The sequence below is a fragment of the Scardinius erythrophthalmus genome (genome assembly GCF_964197995.2).
Source record: "Scardinius erythrophthalmus genome assembly, chromosome: 16".
NCBI lineage: Eukaryota > Metazoa > Chordata > Actinopteri > Cypriniformes > Leuciscidae > Scardinius > Scardinius erythrophthalmus.
In genome coordinates, this window is record NC_138236.1 from 6,701,734 (window position 1) to 6,720,912 (window position 19,179).

At 35.9% G+C, this 19,179-nt stretch overlaps 2 protein-coding genes across 6 annotated transcripts; one reads left to right on the plus strand and one right to left on the minus strand.

Moving 5' to 3' along the window:
• Positions 1-978: 978 nt before the first annotated feature.
• Positions 979-14,457, plus strand: ncam3 (neural cell adhesion molecule 3). Of its 5 annotated transcripts, XM_081389496.1 has the most exons (16): positions 979-1,181; positions 2,269-2,340; positions 3,004-3,201; positions 3,297-3,434; positions 4,812-4,955; positions 5,047-5,164; positions 5,939-6,093; positions 6,816-6,949; positions 7,242-7,359; positions 7,629-7,796; positions 7,882-8,001; positions 9,667-9,794; positions 9,937-10,102; positions 10,190-10,385; positions 11,458-11,583; positions 13,319-14,450. In XM_081389496.1, exons 1-16 carry the CDS (start codon positions 1,130-1,132, stop codon positions 13,356-13,358), a joined length of 2,073 nt encoding a protein of 690 aa, XP_081245622.1. In that variant the 5' UTR covers positions 979-1,129; the 3' UTR covers positions 13,359-14,450. The 5 variants fall into 5 exon arrangements, with proteins under 5 accessions (XP_081245622.1, XP_081245624.1, XP_081245625.1 ...); XM_081389498.1 differs by lacking the exon at positions 7,882-8,001 and having other exon boundaries at positions 13,319-14,457; XM_081389499.1 differs by lacking the exon at positions 11,458-11,583 and having other exon boundaries at positions 13,319-14,446.
• cd22 (cd22 molecule) lies at positions 13,434-19,108 on the minus strand. Its single transcript, XM_081389501.1, has 8 exons — positions 18,504-19,108; positions 17,559-17,927; positions 17,120-17,380; positions 15,931-16,200; positions 15,588-15,681; positions 15,156-15,195; positions 14,742-14,863; positions 13,434-14,548 (listed from the first exon to the last, which is right to left on the minus strand). The coding sequence occupies exons 1-8, from the start codon at positions 18,541-18,543 to the stop codon at positions 14,488-14,490; spliced, it is 1,257 nt and encodes a 418-aa protein (XP_081245627.1). The 5' UTR covers positions 18,544-19,108; the 3' UTR covers positions 13,434-14,487.
• Positions 19,109-19,179: the final 71 nt, after the last annotated feature.

The following is a 19,179-nucleotide window of genomic DNA, read 5'->3' on the forward strand; positions in this document are numbered from 1 at the left end:
GTTATAAAGTCAGACTTGCGTGATAAAGTCGCAATTGCGAGAAAAAAAGTCAGAATTCTGACTTTATAACACGCAATTCTGACTTTATAACATGCAATTGCGACTTTATTTCACGCAATTCTGACTTTATCTCGCAATTCTGAGAAATAAATAGTCAGAATTGCGAGATGTAAACTCGCAATTGTGAGATAAAAAGTCGCAATTATCTTTTAAAATGTTTTATTTTGTGGCGGAAACAAGCTTCCATACTGGCACGTGACTAGATTTTATGTGCGCGAGTTTTAAGTATTACAGTCTATGGACTTTACAGTCTAAATAAAAGCCATAGTAAACTCCGTAGTGGAGTTCGTGCGGAGTGGTTACGTTTGGAGTACAGAGTCGCTCCACTCCACTCATATTCGGAACTCCAGACCTGTTTTCAGTCTCTTATTTGTTTGGCTATTAAGATAGCATTAAGTTTGATGCTAAACGCGCGACTTGTTTTATACTGTCTATGCTTATTTCAGTAAAATTGACGTTTATCTGCTTGTTTATAGAAATGTATAAAAGCAATATTACACTTGCAATGTTGCTGTTAGTACTAAATATCAGCCCGTGGTTAATTCCCTACAACATCAAACCTGCATATCATAAACCATCAAACGCTAAGGTAACATTTTTAATGTAACAAATTAAAATTATGTATATAGCCTATTTATTTGTTTGTTTATCATAGATTATTTGATATTTAAAGCATAATAATTATGACCAATTATAAAAAAGTTCTCAAGTTATTTGGTAACGTGTGTGCACATGTTTTTCTTTATCTTCCACATGTTTTGAATCATCTTCAATGAAATGCAAGATAGTGTGATAAAATATCTCCCTTCATCGAGTGTCAGGGGACAGCAGGGCTCGTTTCATCCGGTGCGCAGGAGGGCAGGGGAGGGGAGGGGAGGGCCGCTGGCGTCTGGCGTCTCCGCATCCCTGCGCTCCATCATCTGAATGAAGCATCGGGAGGAGGGAGTTTTGGGGTCAGATCCTCCAGATAACCAGGTTCCTGTCTGTCTCTGTCATTGCATATAAATCATGAAGGATACGCTGACTGTCAGACTCCAAGAGAACTGCGCAGGAAGAGAAGACTGCAACCATGATTTTACTCAGACTGTGTGGACTTCTTCTTATAAGCTCAAGACTAATAGGTGAGCCGGGATTTACTTTCCTAACCTTTAAGTTTAATTCAATATCTCTGTTTCATATTTACTTGCTTTTTAGATACAGTGGGGTCCAAACATGTGGGAACCTATTTATATATTAATTAAAGCAAATATTAATATTACAGTTTTTATTTTTCATGTTTTTTGCTGACAATGTCATGGTAACGCTTTACAATAAGGTTTAATTAGTTATCATTAGTTTACTACTTTAGTTCAAATTAATTAAGAATGAACAAGAATGAACAGCATTTATTAATCTATATTAATGCTAATTTGAACATTTACTAATACATTATTCAAATCAAAAGTTGTGTTTGTTAACATTATTTAATGCACTGTGAACTAACAGAAAAAACAATGAACAGCTGGATATTTATTAACTAACATTAACAAAGATTCATGTTTTGTTCATTATAGTTCATGTCAGTTAATACATAAACTAATGTTAAATAATGAATCTTCATTGTTAAGTGTTACCAATATCATTTGTATTGAAAATGTTAGATTAAATCAGAAAATATTAGCGTTTTCAGAAATTTGTTTAGCTAGCTATTTATCCTGTTTGTTGATTAATTTATTAATTTGTCTTTAACATTTTTTTTTTAATTGATGTCATTTCTCTTGCCGTGAAAATTGCCTCAGACGCTGCCACAGTATTAAAAATGGATTACTCAATCTACATTTAACACAATTATTTCAACAATTACAGATCAGTCAATATAAATAATATGCAGTGATAAATGTGCTTACACTTTCTCTTGTGAAGGAGAGATAATGTTTCCCTTTGAAAAGAAAACCATTACATTGTTGCTCTGTTCTTTGTAGCTGGTTGTCTTTGATCACTTATACAGGAAGAAATATTGCTTTGTAGGGGAAGCCGGTCATTTCCAATGTCCACTTACTCTTTTCCTCGTAAGCTGTCCAATATTAGAAGCAGAGCTATTTGTGGTTGTGACGCAGTAAAACAGTGCTTTGGCTTGAACATTTTTTTCTGTGGTTTCACTGATAAAACTCATGTACAGTGTAAAAATGATTGTTCATGATTTGTGGAATGTGTTTCTTTTCATTTTAGATGCTAAATTAGACATCATCGCTAGTGACCCAGATGTGGAGGTGGGAAGCAAAGTTCTGCTCTTGTGCAAAGGTCGGTGCGTTTAGTTGTAGAAACTGACTATCGGACACAAAGAATGGCCCCAAATTATATCTGGACACACTTAGAAATGTCTTAATAACTAACAAAATATCAAACTCATATACAAAAAAATGATGCTGTTTGGGGAGCTTGAACTAAGCTGCGCTCAAGATGATTTTTATTGAATGTAGATCAGTTCTTCTCAAGTGTCAACAATATTTTTTTAATTTTGTTTTCATTCATTATTTTTTTTGCTCTAAAATAAATGGCACTTAGTTTGATGTTTTGTTATCCCTGTAAAAAAAAAAAAGTTGCTGCCTTAAATTTTTAAGTACAATCAACTTGGATGTTTTAGTCATTTCAACTTAAATTACATTAAATTGACTTTAAAAAATGAGTTGAATCTTGTATAACTTGTATAAAAAAATGAAAATCGCTGTCACATGTTGTCATAACTTATTGATCATATTGTCAAATTCGTTACAGTGTATGTAATGCACTGACATTAATACATTTTCATATGTCCAAATATTTTGGGGGCCTCTGTATATCACATAACAGTCTGTACCAGTCAAAACATTTTTAATATCACAGAGATACAATGTTACTGTCATAAAATAACCAAGAAGATGTTATTTTCTATTCTTTTCTGTCTTTCAATATGCTGTGGTTCAGTTGATTCAGAGGGAGATTTCACTTGGTTGAAAGATAATGAAGACGTTGATGAAGAGCGCCATGAAGTCTTGAAAAATGATGAGTCCTCGAGTTCCCTGACCTTGAACAACATTGAGTTAGGTGACAGTGGAACCTATACCTGTGTGTTTGAAAATGATCAAGGCAGAAAGAAAATGGACTACCAGCTTCATGTCTACCGTAGGTTCACTGAAGACTCATAATGTTCCGTTATTTTTCCATCAAGCGCTGATTCTCCATAATGATTCTCATGTGAAATTCTGTCCTATAATCAGAAACACCGGACTTTGGAAACACACGGACATACCATGAATTTCTGGTGAACGAGACTGTGTCCATTCCCTGCTCCGTCTCTGGGAAGCCCAAGGTGGAGGTCTACTGGTATCGGAACGATCGCATCGTGAATGATGACGGTAGGGGTGGTGGCCATGCTGCAGGTTCTTCCAATCATTTATGTGGTATGGGGGTCTCCTCACCTTCCTAGCTCTCAGTGATGCCTGTAGTTGGCAGAATGGCAGGATGGCGATGGTGGACGAGTCATGATGGGGTGGGAGGGGCCTGCATTCGTTTTCTGACCGATTTGCAACCAAATCGAGAGATGTTTCTCGCTAGTTTTCGGGGAAACATCGGTGAACAGTTTGGTTTGTTGGTGGGTATGATGCCGTAAGAAACAGCTCTGAAACATTCAGTCTTGCCCCATTTCAAGTAAACGCCACCATTGACAACCATAGAGGAACAATTCACCCTAAAATGGAAAGTCAGTCATTATTTGCTCACCTCACATTTCTCCTTTGGTGTTTGTTTGGACGTCTTCTTGCATGTTTTGCGACATATTCAAAGTGAAAAGTACAGTGAGTGTCGCTAACAGCACATTTAGTTTGAATCAAAACCAGATCAATGTGAAACATTGAAGCCATACATATGGATATGCTCTGTAGTAAGATCATGCACTGTGATAAAAGTGTTTGAGGTCTTAAACGGATGGTTCAAAATTCTGTCATTAATTACTCACATCGTCCCAAACCCGTAAGACTTTCGATCATCTTCGGAACACAAATGAAGATATTTTTGATGAAATCTGAGAGCTTTCTGTCCCTCCATTGACAGCTACGCAACCGAAGCGTCAAAAAGTTCATAAAGAGATTGTAAAACTGATCCATATTAATTGAGCGGTTTAGTCCAAATTTTCTGAAGAGACTTGATCGCTTTATATGATGAACAGATTGAATTTAGGCTTTTATTTACATATAAACATTCATCAACGCACAGATCAGTTGTGGTAAACAGAAGCTCAAGCATGTGTTCTTGCATTAATGGAGCTACGTAGTTGCGTAGCTGTCAATGGAGGGATCAGAAAGCTCTCAGATTTCATCAAAAAGATCTTCATTTGTGTTCTTAAGATGACTGAAAGCCTTAAGGGTTTGGAATGACATGAGGGTGAGTAATTAATGACATAAGATTAATTTTTGTGTAAACTGTCCCTTTAACTGTAATCATAATTTGTGTGAACACTGAACGGGAACAAAAGTTGTTGGTGTTTTACAGCCTCTAGTGAAACTGCAGTGAATTAATATCGATAGGGATGTTTTTTGAGTTTTGCAAAAATGTACTGTAGGCAGAGGCATATGTGAGGTACGTTGCAAAATAATGACAGATTTTTCATTTTGGGTGAGCTGGCCTTTTAAGAGTGTGCGTGTGGGCTTTTAAAGGCTTCGCCTCATAATTCTAAAGTAGTAAGATTGCATCTTTGACACTGATCATGCTCTACCATCCTTCTTCTCTTTGTACAGGCCGAGGTCATCTCAAAATCCTGAGTGATAGATCCCTGCAGATTGTGAGAATTCAGCCAGAAGACCATGGCACCTACACATGTGAAGGCAAGATCAAGGGACGCCCCATAAAAAGGGAACTCCAAGTCTCTGTTGTTGTTAATGGTGAGGACGTAGAGGAACTGATCATGTTTGTTCTTAGTGTGGCCAGGGTGAATATGTCCTCTAAAATATCTTTAAATATCCCATTCTCCAGAGCCACCGACCGTTCTGATTCATCGGGAGAGAACGAGTGTGTTTGCCGGACCCAATACCAGTGTGTCTATAGTCTGCCTGGTCAAAGGAGTGCCCACTCCAAATATTTCATGGATACTGTATGTACATCAAGAGATAATGCTATCATTTTTCTTTCACGCTTACCTATCATCCGTAGTCTCAGTCTTTCTATATTTGTCAATCTACTTTTGAAATCAAAAGTTTGTCGACGATATGTGAAAATAATCCATCTATACTACTTCTTAAGGCTCCATTTCAAAACCTAGTGAGCTACTGTACCTCCATAGGCAGCATTAATCACAGCTAACAAAAATATGTTTGCTTACGTTCCTAACGTTGATAACATAATGTTAAGTTATGAAAAAATGTTCTTGAGTGTGTTCTAAAGATTTAAAACATCCAATTTTTTTTAAATGTCTAAAAAAAAATCTTGGTTGTACGAACGTCACTGGAGCCCCTAAATGGACATGGTGATAGAAAAAATATAATATGAGAGAAAAAAAATTTTCAATGCTTTTGCGTTTCCCTGAGAAACTTTGCTCAAAAGTTTTGCATAATTAACTATGTTTTGATATAAACTTTTGTATTCAGTCTAGTAAAAAAATACTGTTTTACCCATAAGCATTGCTAACGTGTTGTTAGTTTAGCAGCATGCTGATGTCAAACTCTATTTAAATCAAGGCAAGGCAGCTCACTAGGTTTTGGAACAGAGCCTGTATGTGTTTATTCATATTTTTAGTCTCAGACTGTTTTTGTATATTTGGAGCTTCCTTTTGTCTCTTAGTTGTTAGTCGTCCTCCCATGAGTATATTTGTGTTGTATCAATGAACAATAGTGGCAAAAAGACTGAGTTTCTGTATCTTTCCCCTCAGCCCTTCCACCTTTGACGACTCCCGTTACAAATACAACACTGATAAGAGTCAGCTCACCATCTCTGCAGTGACCAGGAGCGATTTTGGAGAATATATGTGCATGGCTAGCAATAAGATCGGGGAAAACAGTGACACGTTTATTCTGGATGTCTCAGGTGAGACAAGACCCTCTTAGAAGACTCAAAACTTTGAATAAAGTGATGTGTTTGTACTTGGCTGAATGCATCGAATCTGCATAATATTTTTTTAATCAATACCAAAGCTCAACATGATATTAATTGTCACTATTTACGATCTTGATGAATTTTTCAGGTCTGTATGGCCAGTATGCTCTGTCAATTAGCCCAATCATGTTGTAAAATGATAAAGTATGGCCTTTTTGGATGGTGACACCCATTTTTTATGATCCAATTCCCGATGGATAAAATCAAGACCTGCGTCATATTTTCAGTCAAAATATCCTGTTGACTTTATACATCAAATGGGTTATGAATGGGTTGTGAATGTTGAACTGTAGCAAATTTATCTGCTTATGGCTCAACTGTTTTTTTTTTCTCTGCTTTATTTCCTTTTTTTATTTATTTTATCTAGCCAAAGATTTATTCCAAGGAAACCTTTTTTTCTCCCATGAAGTCAGATGTTTACTATAGTTGCAAACACAGATACGGGGAATGTGATCCCATGCAAGCATCACATTGACACTTTCCAATAGGCCAGACCTAAACAAAACTATTGTAGTATAATGGAAATATTAAAATAGATTTTTATACACAAATGCATATCTGCAGGGGTTGGCTCATGTATTTGGTTATTTTATGGTTTAGCTTTCGAAGATTAATTTCATTTCATTTTTGCTTGTTCTATTGATAATTTTCAGAGCGTCCAACTATAACATTGGATCCAAGCAAGCTGACCATTATTCCAGGAGTAACTGGATCTGTGCTCTGCAATGCCACAGGACATCCAACTCCAGATGTACAGTGGGTCAAGAAGGCTACCCAACAAAAAATGGTGAGGAACATCTAAATAGCTGCATTTCTATTGTTGTTTGCATTTGAAAAAAACTGAAATTATTAATTGGCTTTGGAAATATGTTTAATACAATCAAATACTGTCTTGAACCAGTGGGAATACATGGAAAATGGATTATAATTGGATTATAATTTTCTTTGATGGTGGTGACGACGAGGGGGGAATCTGTATCTACAGGAAGTGTGACCCACGTACAGTACTTTTCTCTTCGGTCTTAATTACTGCTTCCTGTCTCTTATTTTCTTTCCTGTTTGCATGCACGTGTGGGTAGACGAGTGTGGAGGGATCTGAGCTGATTCTTGAAAATGTAGAGCCCTCTGATGGTGGCTTATACTCCTGCATAGCCAGCAACACGGCGGGCACAGCCATTGAGGACTTCCAGCTGATAAGTAAGGCTCTTTTAGTGGCTTCAGGAATTTGAACTCCAAGAACAAGTCTGTCTTCACCATACATGTGTATATATATATATATATATAACATACTGATAAGATCATTTATCCTATGCATCCTTGATGATTACACAGTTTTTTGTCATCATGCATAACATTTGATAATGGTGAAGTTAAGAAACTTTGGTTTGTTTATATATATTTATTTCGGCATAAACTTTATATATTGCTTCTTCTCATTAATAACTTCTCTCCCTCTCTCTCACAAGCCTGGCCTGGGACACCCGCTCAGTTCAGTGTGTCCTCAGGGTCCTCATCTTCTGTCCTCATCCAGAGGGTCTCAGTGCTGGATGGAGGGTCCTCTATTACCCAGTACATCCTTCAGTGGAAGAAACCGTCCGAAGAAACCTGGAGTCAAAGTGTCGTCAAGCCCACAAGTAAATAAGTGACTATGAGAAGTGTGGTTTATATTTTGATACTTTTTTAAACTTGAATATGTGATGAAAAAACTTACATTTGTAGATCCCCTGGTGTTCAAGGGCCTTGAGCCGTACACAGAGTACTCAGTTCGTTTCGCGGTCAAAAACTCGCATTACCAGGGGAACTTCTCCACAGAACGCACGATCGTCACACAGTCCCAACGTGAGTATCAGCAGGATTCTCTCCTGTCTGTTCACTTCATCTGCTGCTTATCCACCATTTTTGATGTTGATAGCTATTATGAATTTTATATGAAATGAGATTTCGCTCAAAATCAGTGCAGAAAATGTTAAAACATCTGCAGATTAATTGGTCTACAGTCCCAACATCAGTTTTTAATAATGATAAGAAATTTTATTGCAGTTGATTTCATGTCATGCTGTCATTCTTGTCATGCATAAATGCCTGTTTGCTCATCACATATGTTCATGATTTGCTTTCGCTGCCCATTCTTTCTCATTCCTGCTTGATGATGACCATTCTCCATGCATTACGACCTGCTCCTGGTTCCGGGGCCCGTCCATTGCCTTATTCTGACCTTCCTTTGTAGATGGTAAATCAAAATTTTGAATGCATACATCTCCAGTTGATAGGCTAAAACACAAGCCTAATTGTTTACTGTGATATAGAAGTGTGAAAATGAGTTTACCTGCATGGTTTCAATGCTGAAGAAAGTGGAAAAAAGAAAAAATTGCTACTTCAGGTTTCCTTCAGCATGAAATCAATGTTGGTCGGCTGAACTCATACATCTATACTGTAGTGAATGATTTTGGAGCTTATCCACTGGATTGTCAATTACTTAAGTGTGACATACCCTAATAACTTAATATAAATAATATTCACATTGAACTTAATGTTTTGTTTATTTGCCCATGACTAGTTTGTGAAAATGTTATAATCATTTCCTTTAAACGTAACAAAAACAGTGTGAGAGTTTGTAAGCTTGATTCATTACTGTGAATCAGTTCACATTTCAGTTCAGTGGTTCAAAACACTGATTCAGTGATTCATTCTTCACGCTAGTCTTCCTTGTGTTTATTAAGTGAATTAGTATCTAAAACATGCATTTTTTTAACTAGATTTTTTACTGTATTTTAGTTATTATTAAATTAAACATTTTGAATAATTTAAGAAATTAGCTGTTTAAGAGCAAATTCATAAATATCAATATATACACTACTGTTCAAAAGTTTGGGGTCATTAGGATTTTTTAAAAAGAAATTAAGACTTTTATTCAGCTGCATTAGAATGCATTAAATTGATCAGAAGTGACTGCAAAAACATTTATAACGTAACTACTATTGATTTCTTTTTCAATTAAATACTCTTCTTTTGAACTTTCTATTCACCAAAGAATCCTGAACAATTGTATCACTGTTTCCACAAAATATAAAGCAGCAAAAACCCTTTTTTAACATTGATAATGAAATAATTCTTGCACAATTAATCAGCATATTAGAATGATTTCTGAAGGATCATGTGACACTGAATAATGATAATAAAAATTCAGCTTTAGATCACAGGAATAAATTACATTTTAAAATATAATGAAATAGAAATCGGTTATTTTAAATAATAATAATATTTCACAATATTACTGTTTTACTGTATTTTTGATCAAATAAATGCAGCCTTGGTGAGCATAAGAGACTTACAAAAACATTTAAAAAAAAATCTTACCAACCCCAAACTTTAGAATGTTAGTGTACATCAAATATTGTCAAAATAAAGTTGAAAATATCATGATGAAAATCCACCCAGCCCTAAGATCAACCCATTACACTGTTTCTTTGTTCTCATCTGATGTTTCTTCTTTCCCTCATTTAGGGGAACCCGACAGCCCCGTTCTTTCTCTGAACGAGAAGTTGTTGGAGAAGAACTCCGTCTCCATCCCCATTAAACAGCTGAAAGACGGAGGCTCTCCCATCCTACACTACGTTGTACGCTACAAAGGGGTCAGTCCGAATCACTTATCGTATCTTTAATGTTTTTTTTATTAAATATGTGAAGTACAAGCCTTATATCAGTGTAAAATGTGCCATTTCACATTTCATTTCTTTATACAATAAAATTATTTTATCTTATCATTTCGAATAGAACAAGGAGAATGAGGAATGGACTGAAAGTGAAATTCCTGGAAACTCCAGCAGAATCCAGCTCCGTGATCTCCAGTACAACGCTGAATATCAAATGGAAGTTTATGCAGTAAACCACAACGGCTCCTCCAACTCTGCCAAAGTTAACTTCACCGTCCCACAACCTGGTAGGATTGATTAGAGCGAGCCAAATCTTATGCTTAAATGCAAACTCTTTAGTGAAATCAACTGATTCCCCTTTCTTTCTCTTGCAGTCAGTCAGCCGATGCTAGGGAAAGGTGGTGTGGTGGGAATAGTAATGTTCATCTTCTTGCTGCTGATGGTATCAGTAGATGCTTTCTGTTGCTACACCAACCACTGCGGTCTGCTTAATTTCCTCGCTCGTAAGCTATTTGGACACAAAATGCCAGAGTCTAAAGGGATGGATGAAGAGGCGAATAATTCATCTGGGTAAGATAACTTCTTCCTTCGATGTTTGTGTTGCAGAGATGCGTATTGTTCTTTTCTACCCTAGTTTTCCTACAAAGAGCCATTGTTTGCACATAATGTTAGGTCATGGTGATTGCATATAGTTCTTTAAAGGAATAGTTCACCCCAAAATGATGTCTCTCGATTTCAAAAGACAATTTTATACAAGAAAAGTGGATGCAAAACAAAGGACAAATAGCACCATAAAATTATAAAGTTAATCTACAAGACTTTTACACTATATCCTAAGTCTTCTGAATTTATATGATAGCTTAGTGTGAGGAAAAGTCCTTACATCATTTTCATTTTTGGGTGAACTATTCCTGTATGTACAGTATATATACGCCAAGATGTGCAAAAATTGGCCGAAAAGTATAAATAATTAAAATAAAAAATAAAAAATAATTCAATTCTAATTGTATTACTCACTGTTATGGAATTTTATGTCATGATGGCAAAAATAACTGAAGCTGATTATAACTGAAATGATGATAACACACAGCATTATGGTTGACATAATTAAGGTTATATAAAGTGTAATGTAATAAGACAAACTAACAATGAAGAATAAAATATTTTTGCAGTCTTTTCAAATCTTGGTTAATGTTAAATGATATATAGCCTACTTCTCTTTTTGAATAAATAAATAAATAAATAAATAATAAAAATAAAATGTTTTTATTAATGAATTTTTAACAATACCTTAATAATGTATTTTGAAGTAACAAAAGGTTAATAAATGCTATAAAAAAATATTATTTTTGAATATTTTAAATGCACACACACATACTGTGTTTATATATATATATATATATATATATATATATATAAACAAAATGGTTAACACTTAATATTAAGTCATTTATATACATTTATAAGTGTCCCTTATTTATTATTATATTTTGACATGAGTCAATGAATCTTCCAGTGTTTTTTAAACAGTGTTTTTCATCTATAAGTCCAATTTTTGAGGTTTGCATTTAGACAGATCTACTGTTTGCTGTGTGTGATTTCACCGCTCTAAGCTTCAGTCCTCATGTGTCCTTTGATACAGAGACATGAAGCTGAGCGGTCTAACGCTTCCACGAGGCAGCATCCCAAAGCTTCAGGCACCCAATGGGGCAGTGAATGGCGTTCATTCAGAGGTCACGTGTGACAAAGCGCCTCTTACCAAATTCGAGTAGGTGCCAACCTCAAAGGGCTGAATGCTGCTTGGCATCAAAGCTGTCATTCACAAAAAATGGCATGTGGGTTTTTGTGTTATGCACCCAAACTTAAAGGACTAATTCACCCAAAAATTACCATTTTGTCATCATTTACTCATCCTCAAGCTGTATTTGACTTACTTTAGGAGATGTTAGTCAAAATGTCTGAGCTTATGTCTTCCTTTAGGGTATGTTAACGCGACAGTGATATGCTAAAAATGCAAAAGGTTTTCCTTTGCTTTTTTGCGTACAGACAACAACATTGTAAAATGATCCTCATTTACACGGATCCACGAAAATGACTAAAAATGCTGTACTCTGCTGCCAGGCCAGTAGTTGGCGATGTCACTTTGTAAAGAAACACTACGGGCCCTATTTTAACGATCTGAAACGCAAGTATCAAACGCGAAACTCAAGTAACTTTTTGGGCGGGTCTTGGGCGCTGTGGCTATTATACCGGCGGGATAAATGACTCTTGTGCCCGACGCAAATCTAAAATGGGTTGGTCTGAAGTCGCTTCATTATTCATAGGTGTGGTTTGGGCGTAACGTGAAATAAACCAATCAGAGCTTCATCTCACATTCCCTTTAAGAGCAAGCACGCTTGTTCCATGGCGGATTGCTATTATAACGGCGGATTTGCCAGACGCACGGCAGGAGCGGTTCACAGCCGAGGAGAGCAACGTTCTCGTCAGGGCCGTAAAACACAGAGAAGTGACATTGTATGTGGATGGGAGAAACCCACCCAAATTAGCTTGGGTTAAACAGGCGTATAATAATTTGGGTAAATGTGTAAGCTAGATTTATGCCTATTTTTCACATCATCATGGACACAACAATGTTTTCCCTCGTGTGTTAATATTTTTCATTGTAATAATGTATGGTTTTCTAAAAATGAGAACTGCTGCGTCTGTGTGTGAATGAGAGAATCAAAGTGTTTGCGCGTTGTGCACACGCTACATTGATTATGGCCAAGCATGCACCCTTAAAATAGCATATGAATAACATGCGCAACGTGCCACTGACTTTAGAGGTTTTTCCTGGTCAGTGGCGGAATTGTTTTCTAAACCTGCAAAATAGCATGAAGGAACGTTTGCACCGGAACACGCCGCCTCTTTTCGCTGCACCGCCCCAGGGAGCGCAAATTCATCCCCTAGTTTACCGTCGTGCGTCTGTGGAGGGAAAAGTCCGCTGTGCGCGGGAGCAGAATAGGAATGACACATGCGTCGTGTACAAAGTCAATTGCGCTGGGTGCAAGATAGGGCCCTACGTGTCTTTAGAATGAACATGTAATATGCATGCGCATGATGTCACCGGTTTCACAAATTGGCATTTTTGTAGTTTACAAAGAGACGATAATGGTATTGTTTTCAAAAACTTGCTCTTTGAAACCCGTTTTTAAAACTTTCATTTTCATTTTAGTTAGAAATGGTGTCGTTTGCACAGATCCAAAAAACATAAAATACTAAACAATGAGTAAATGATCACAGAATTTTCTTTTTTTGGAGAACTATTCCTTAGAGCCATGATATAACTTACTCATAGTGCCATTTTTCAACCCATGTCCCACAAGTTTTATTCTTTTCTCTATTATCAATTCCCCCTGAAAAAAAAATAAAACAATTCAGCTGCCTAATTAACCCAGAAAGCAGCTTTTTATTCTGTATCATTTGCACTGTAGAAATAATGATATATTCCCTCTTTTTTGTAGGAAGAAAGCAGAATCTGATGATCCAACAGGAGAGGCGTAGAAGAAGAGATTATACAGGAGACAATTTAAATTCACAGAGTGAAGAAATTTAACACAAATCTCGAGACATCCGATTGTGAGCTTAAGGGTGAAGTGTGTCTTTATTCTTTTTTGTGTGTTAAAATGCTATACATAATCCATTTGTAGTCCATGAAGGTTTAAACACTATGGCTCTGTGGTGCTATGAAAACATTGCTGTGTTTGTTTGAGCATCTCAACGGGCCCAACATAGCAAGAACGGCTCAACCAATAGTGTGAGATTTGGGCGGGACTATCTGTTGGTCCGACCAATGACAGATGGGGGAGTTTTCAAAAAAGATGAAAAAAATTTGAGCACAGAAATGGCACGCTTGACCTTAAAGTGATGTAGTCTGGAACAAATATATAAACATCATGAAGACGACTGTTATTTGCAGGAACACGTTCGAGATTTAGATTATACTTGTTATTAAATGTAGGATGTTGAAGGCATTATCAGTGTGATCTAGCACAGTAGATACTGTACATGACAAATGCTGCTTGAGCTGAATGTATGTTCAGTAGTGAGCAGATAAATGCAGAATGCAGCTAAGTATAATATGATGTTGATGTTTTGAAGAATAAAGTGAATGTCATAATGGGAGCATAATATTTCGCAGACGCATCACTAGTGTTAATTTATTGCGCATTTAACCTATGCTTTTAGTTTGTATAAAATCTTTATTAAAGGAGTTTAAAGGGTTTGGATGAGTAAACAGTATTTTAATTTTTTTTTGTGAACAATAATAAAAATGAACCATTTCAATATAGATATAACTTTGCATTTTATTTTTTTAAGTGTTATTTCCAAATCATATATTGTTACATAAATACACTGTGTATGTTTTTTTTTTGGGTCAAGTGACGTTAATCGTGGATGTAAATACAGATGCATGCATAAAGATGTACATATAGATTTATTAATGATTTTTTTACCTTCACTGTACATTGTATATATCATTTCTTTAATGCTTTTATACTCATTCTAATGTTTGAACCTATGGTGATTTTGTACTCAATGTAAATGCATTCACAACTATTTCTTTTAAATAAAAAGAGAGAATTATTGACAACACCTGCTTACTAAAGCTCATTATTCATAGTGCTGAGATTCAGTCACTCTTTAGAAGGCTGTAGATCACGGCGTAACCCTCTGGAGTGTTGGAACGTGGTCTAAAAAAAAACAATAAAAAAAGTATTAGACAGTTTTTGTATTAAAATTATACATATATATTATAAACCCCACTTGCTGTTTCAGCAGGGAATATGTCAACACAGCCAATTCAAGGGGGTTTATATTAATTCCACAGATTTCCCTCCACAAACAATCATCATCAGGTTGGTGATGAGACATTTTATTCATTACCTTTCTGAGTTTGATGAAGGAAGCTTTAGATCCGCATATATCAGGTTGGTATGGCTTTCTTCAGACTCGTGTGATTGTCTCAGGTTCTCATAGATATCCTCTGTGACAGTGACTGCTGGTGTCTGATCAAATATAAAACCGTAGATATTTATTCATTTTGATAGTCCACTTTAGACATTCTTCGAACTATACATGCCAACTTACTCTCAGTAGAGTATTAGTAGACTGTCTGCTTTATATCCGTTTTATTTTGATGCTCCCCAACAGACATTCTACTGACTATAAATAACTTTTCAACTAGCCTACATGTTAAATTAAGACATTGGACTGTCGAAATAAAGTGTAACCATATTTACAAGTGCAAAGGCATCTTGCTTGTTTAAAATCAGATGCATTGTTCATGTGATTTAATACCTGTTCTGTGTGCAGCTTCTTTGGTGTAATCTGTTTCCTCCTGTAAATATGTGAACAGATTTGCAATTCAGCTTTACAATACATGATGTGTTTGCCTTCAAAATCCATACAATTAAGATAAGTAATTATAATTCAAGATGATCAGAATACCACATCCTAGTCACAAGATTAAGAAACAATGATTTACGTAAATCGGTTAGTATTAGCTGCTATTGTGCAAGACATTGCGTAAGACGATTGCATGCTTTACTGCCACGCCGATTAAGATAACCAGCTGTGCAAAACTGAATGCAGTAAATGATGATGGAAAGTGATGCTTGTGTAATATGTAGTGTAATTTCCACAAAGTACAAACTCATGCAACCAGTTCCCATTTAACACATATGAACAGCATGTTCTCTTAGAATTTCAACAAACTGTTTATCCACTCACCTTATAACAAGACCAAACAGGACTAACAGTACAGCTATTACAAAGAAAAGCACAGCTGTTGCAGTCAGCAAGAAATGGCGATTACTAGTAGGCACTATTGAAACAAACAAACAAAAAAAGGTTTGGGTAAACGGTCCACAAAGTCACAGCTTTTAACATTATTTTTTACTCAAAATTACATTTTGAAATGGAAAAAAAGTTTCTGGACACCCCTCGCATGATATTTTTTTAAAATATATAAATATCAGGCAGTATCCAGTATACTGCACAATATTTAGTAAGCATTAAGCTAGTATTTACTTCCAAACACAACCTAAGACCTGAATGAAATATTCCTTATTACCTTCGACTTTCAGTGTTATGATTGTAGAGTTTTGAGAACCCATGACATTTTTGGCTGTGCAGAAGTACTGTCCATCATCCGTCTGACTGGCAGCTTTGATGGAGAATTCACAATCAAATCCTATAGAAGAGATGTTTGCATCTCTGATCTTAAACCAAGTGCAGTTTGTCACTGCAGGATTGGCATTGCTCTTACAGATCAGAGTCAGTGAGTTTCCTTGTTCCATCTTTCCAGATGTCAAAATGGTTATTTCAACATTCTTGGGACTATCTGTGGGGAGAAGCAACAGGATCTGTATTTGTAAGAGAACTTTGAAATATTTGGTGCAGTTGAAATGAGATGTTGCCTAAAATATTGGTTATAAAAATATAAAATATAAAATATAGACACAATTATGGGTTAGTGAAATCTATCAGTTTCAACATTTTTATAAATCATTATATTTCTGGATGTGCCCGATTTTGGAGACTAAGCTACATTTGCAAACAGCAAAATATATTTAATCTTGCAATTTTTTTCTTTTTTTCTCAGAATTGTGAGATATAGACTTGTAATTGTGAAGAAAAAGTCAGAATTGTGAGATTAAAAATGTTATAGGTTATTTCATGCTGAAGGCCTAACATTATCTCCCCTATGAACTGCATATGTGAATATTCGGTAAATCGATTGTTTACATGAAATTCATGCTTTAATGGTAGGCTAATTGTCACACGTTTCATCAGTCCAGTCTGTCCGTTTAACGTTTAGCTTCAAATGGCGTCTTCGACGATGGTATTCTATAAGATAAAGACCAGATATTTTGCATTTTGATTCTTACGTCCAAAGGCTCAACAAGACAGTTTTTCCCTATTCCTCGCCCGTTTCCTTCCACTTTTTACTTGTTTTTCTGCCACCATAGTGAAGTGTGCACGAACTGCAGTGACGTAACTTGGACGTCTACTCCAGTTGGTCAATTGGAAATCATTTGTAACATTATCAATTTAATGTGTCATTGTTCAATAAAAGTAGCCTATTCGTTTCTTTGAAAACTAAATCTTACTGACCCCAACTTGTATGTTCGGAACATCTGCATCAGGAGTGTGTCTATGCCTTAAAATAGCCTAGGCTACTACTTAGGCAGCTTACTAGGTTTTTGAACAAACCAACCCAGGATGTGCTTTAAATAACCTTAGGTTAAATGCAAACTTACATCTCACATCAAGCAATATTTCATCTTCTGAAGTTATGCTGCTGTTCTTCAGACCACAGGAGTAGTTGCCAAAATCATTGTGAGAGACAGGAGAGATTTGGAGCACATTCTCAGTGGCTTGTGGAAGAAGCAGCTGGTTTTTATACCAGGCAAACGGCCCTTGTTGCGGGGTACAGGTTTCTGTGCTGCATCTCAATGTCACAGAGTCTCCTTCATAAATGTGTCCAGTCACCTTTTGCACTGTTACTCTGAAAGGTAGAACTGTTAAAAGTGGCGTAGATTAATGAAATGTAACCAGATACCGGTTTAAAAAATATTTAATGGTCACCAGTGCTAAACCAGCATCCGATACCATCCTGGTCTATGGTGGTGGACCGGCAGAATTTAGCTTGTGAAATTGGTTTTTATTTGTATTAAAAAAAATGGGTCTTTCATTTACCTGCTACATCAAGGAATATGCCACCCGATCCAGTAAACCTTCCAAGATGATTTGTTTCGAGGCGAAAGAAATATTTTCCTATGTCACTTTTGGAGACATTGTGTAATTGCAAGGAGCAGTTTTTGTATTGGTTTGAATACACTGTTCTGTCTTTGTACAGTTGGTCAATCTCTGACGCCATTGAGTGATAGACAAATATTCCCTCCTGTGATCCGTCTTGTTTCTGGTAATATTTTGGTTTGAACCATTTTGTTGTTTTAAGTGTGTTTAAATATGGATAATCAAATGAGCAGGTGAAATCCACAGATGATCTTTCGAAAACACACATGGAACGAGGTTTGTATGAAACTGACCATGAAGCCAAAACAGCTGAAACACACACACAAAAACACACATCAACATTGCTCTAATCATTGCTCCAGATGATTCTAACAGACAATAAATGAACAGATCTGACCAAAAAAATACAGTAGCAAACTCAGCAGTCAGCACACTTCCAAGGGAGCCACAAAATGATTTAAAATTGCTTTAAGCTAAAACAGCTAAAAATCAAGACATGTTTCATATTTTAGATTGTTCTTTCAACATATGCTATGTCTTTTTTTTTTTTAAGACCCAGTGTTTCATGGGCTTGGGAAATCTGTAGGCTATATATGATGATATTTTTCTTTTTCCAATAATTAGGCTACAAATAATTAAAACTAAAGTGAATTTTAGGGTTTTAGAACCAAAGAATTTACATTATATTTCCTGTCATTTATTAAGTGTTATCAGTATCTCCTAGTTTACGGAAATAAAAAAGTTTGAAAACAGCAGTTTTGACATTACAGAAGAAATATCTTAGCAAATTTTGTCTTGGAGTCAAAAAGATCGAGAATAGACAATTTAGTCAATAATATATATAAATATATATATTCAGAACTACTCAAATAAAACATAACTCACCTGATAGAGGCAGCTGCAGTAATATGCTGATGAAAAACATGTGTTGTCCCTTCAGAGGTTTTGCCTTAGAAATCACTTGCTTCTTTATTTCCCCACGACAGGCTTAATATACTTAAGCTTGCATCAATAAACGGATATCCTTGTCCCATGGTGAAAACGTCCTTAAAACAGTGCTTGTACTTTTATTCCATTATTTTATGCTTAAATGATAAAAAAAAAATACTGTTAGATTTAAAGCATGACTGGCAGGGCCTATGTTCATTATTCTTTCTTTAGTGAAACAGTTTCTGCATTTGATTTTTACAATTAAACTAAATTAAACAGGAACTCCAACAGGAAATGGCACGCTGATGATGCAATAATTCAATAAGCGTAGATGGAAGTCAAGTCAGTGAAAGTTATTCACAGTTTTGCCCACAATATTGTATTTTTTCTCTTTGAAAGGGGAGGAACCACGAACTGAGACGAGCATGGAATCCCCAGAAAACATTCCAGTGTGGGTGTGATAAGTATGATACCACTTTAGGGTGTTGTAGGCTATAATGCTCTGGTGAACGTTTATTGTGACAGCACATCTCATCATCATACTCTCACAGTTTTTGTGTAGCTCAAAGGTATGTTGTGGCGCTAGTCTATAGCGCCCTCTGCTGTCAAAGCAAAACAAACCTTATTCCAT

Bases quoted from the DNA above. Each gene is read 5' to 3' on its own strand.
- ncam3 (XM_081389496.1), top strand. From the start codon at position 1,130: ATGATTTTACTCAGACTGTGTGGACTTCTTCTTATAAGCTCAAGACTA. The intron at 7,360-7,628 runs GTAAGGCTCTTT...CTCTCTCACAAG, and splicing joins TGAGGACTTCCAGCTGATAA to CCTGGCCTGGGACACCCGCT. The intron at 10,103-10,189 runs GTAGGATTGATT...TTTCTCTTGCAG, and splicing joins CTTCACCGTCCCACAACCTG to TCAGTCAGCCGATGCTAGGG.
- cd22 (XM_081389501.1), bottom strand. From the start codon at position 18,543: ATGTTTTTCATCAGCATATTACTGCAGCTGCCTCTATCAG. The intron at 16,201-17,119 runs GTAAGTTTGCAT...TTCTCCCCACAG, and splicing joins AATATTGCTTGATGTGAGAT to ATAGTCCCAAGAATGTTGAA. The intron at 15,682-15,930 runs GTAATAAGGAAT...TTGTTTCAATAG, and splicing joins CATAACACTGAAAGTCGAAG to TGCCTACTAGTAATCGCCAT.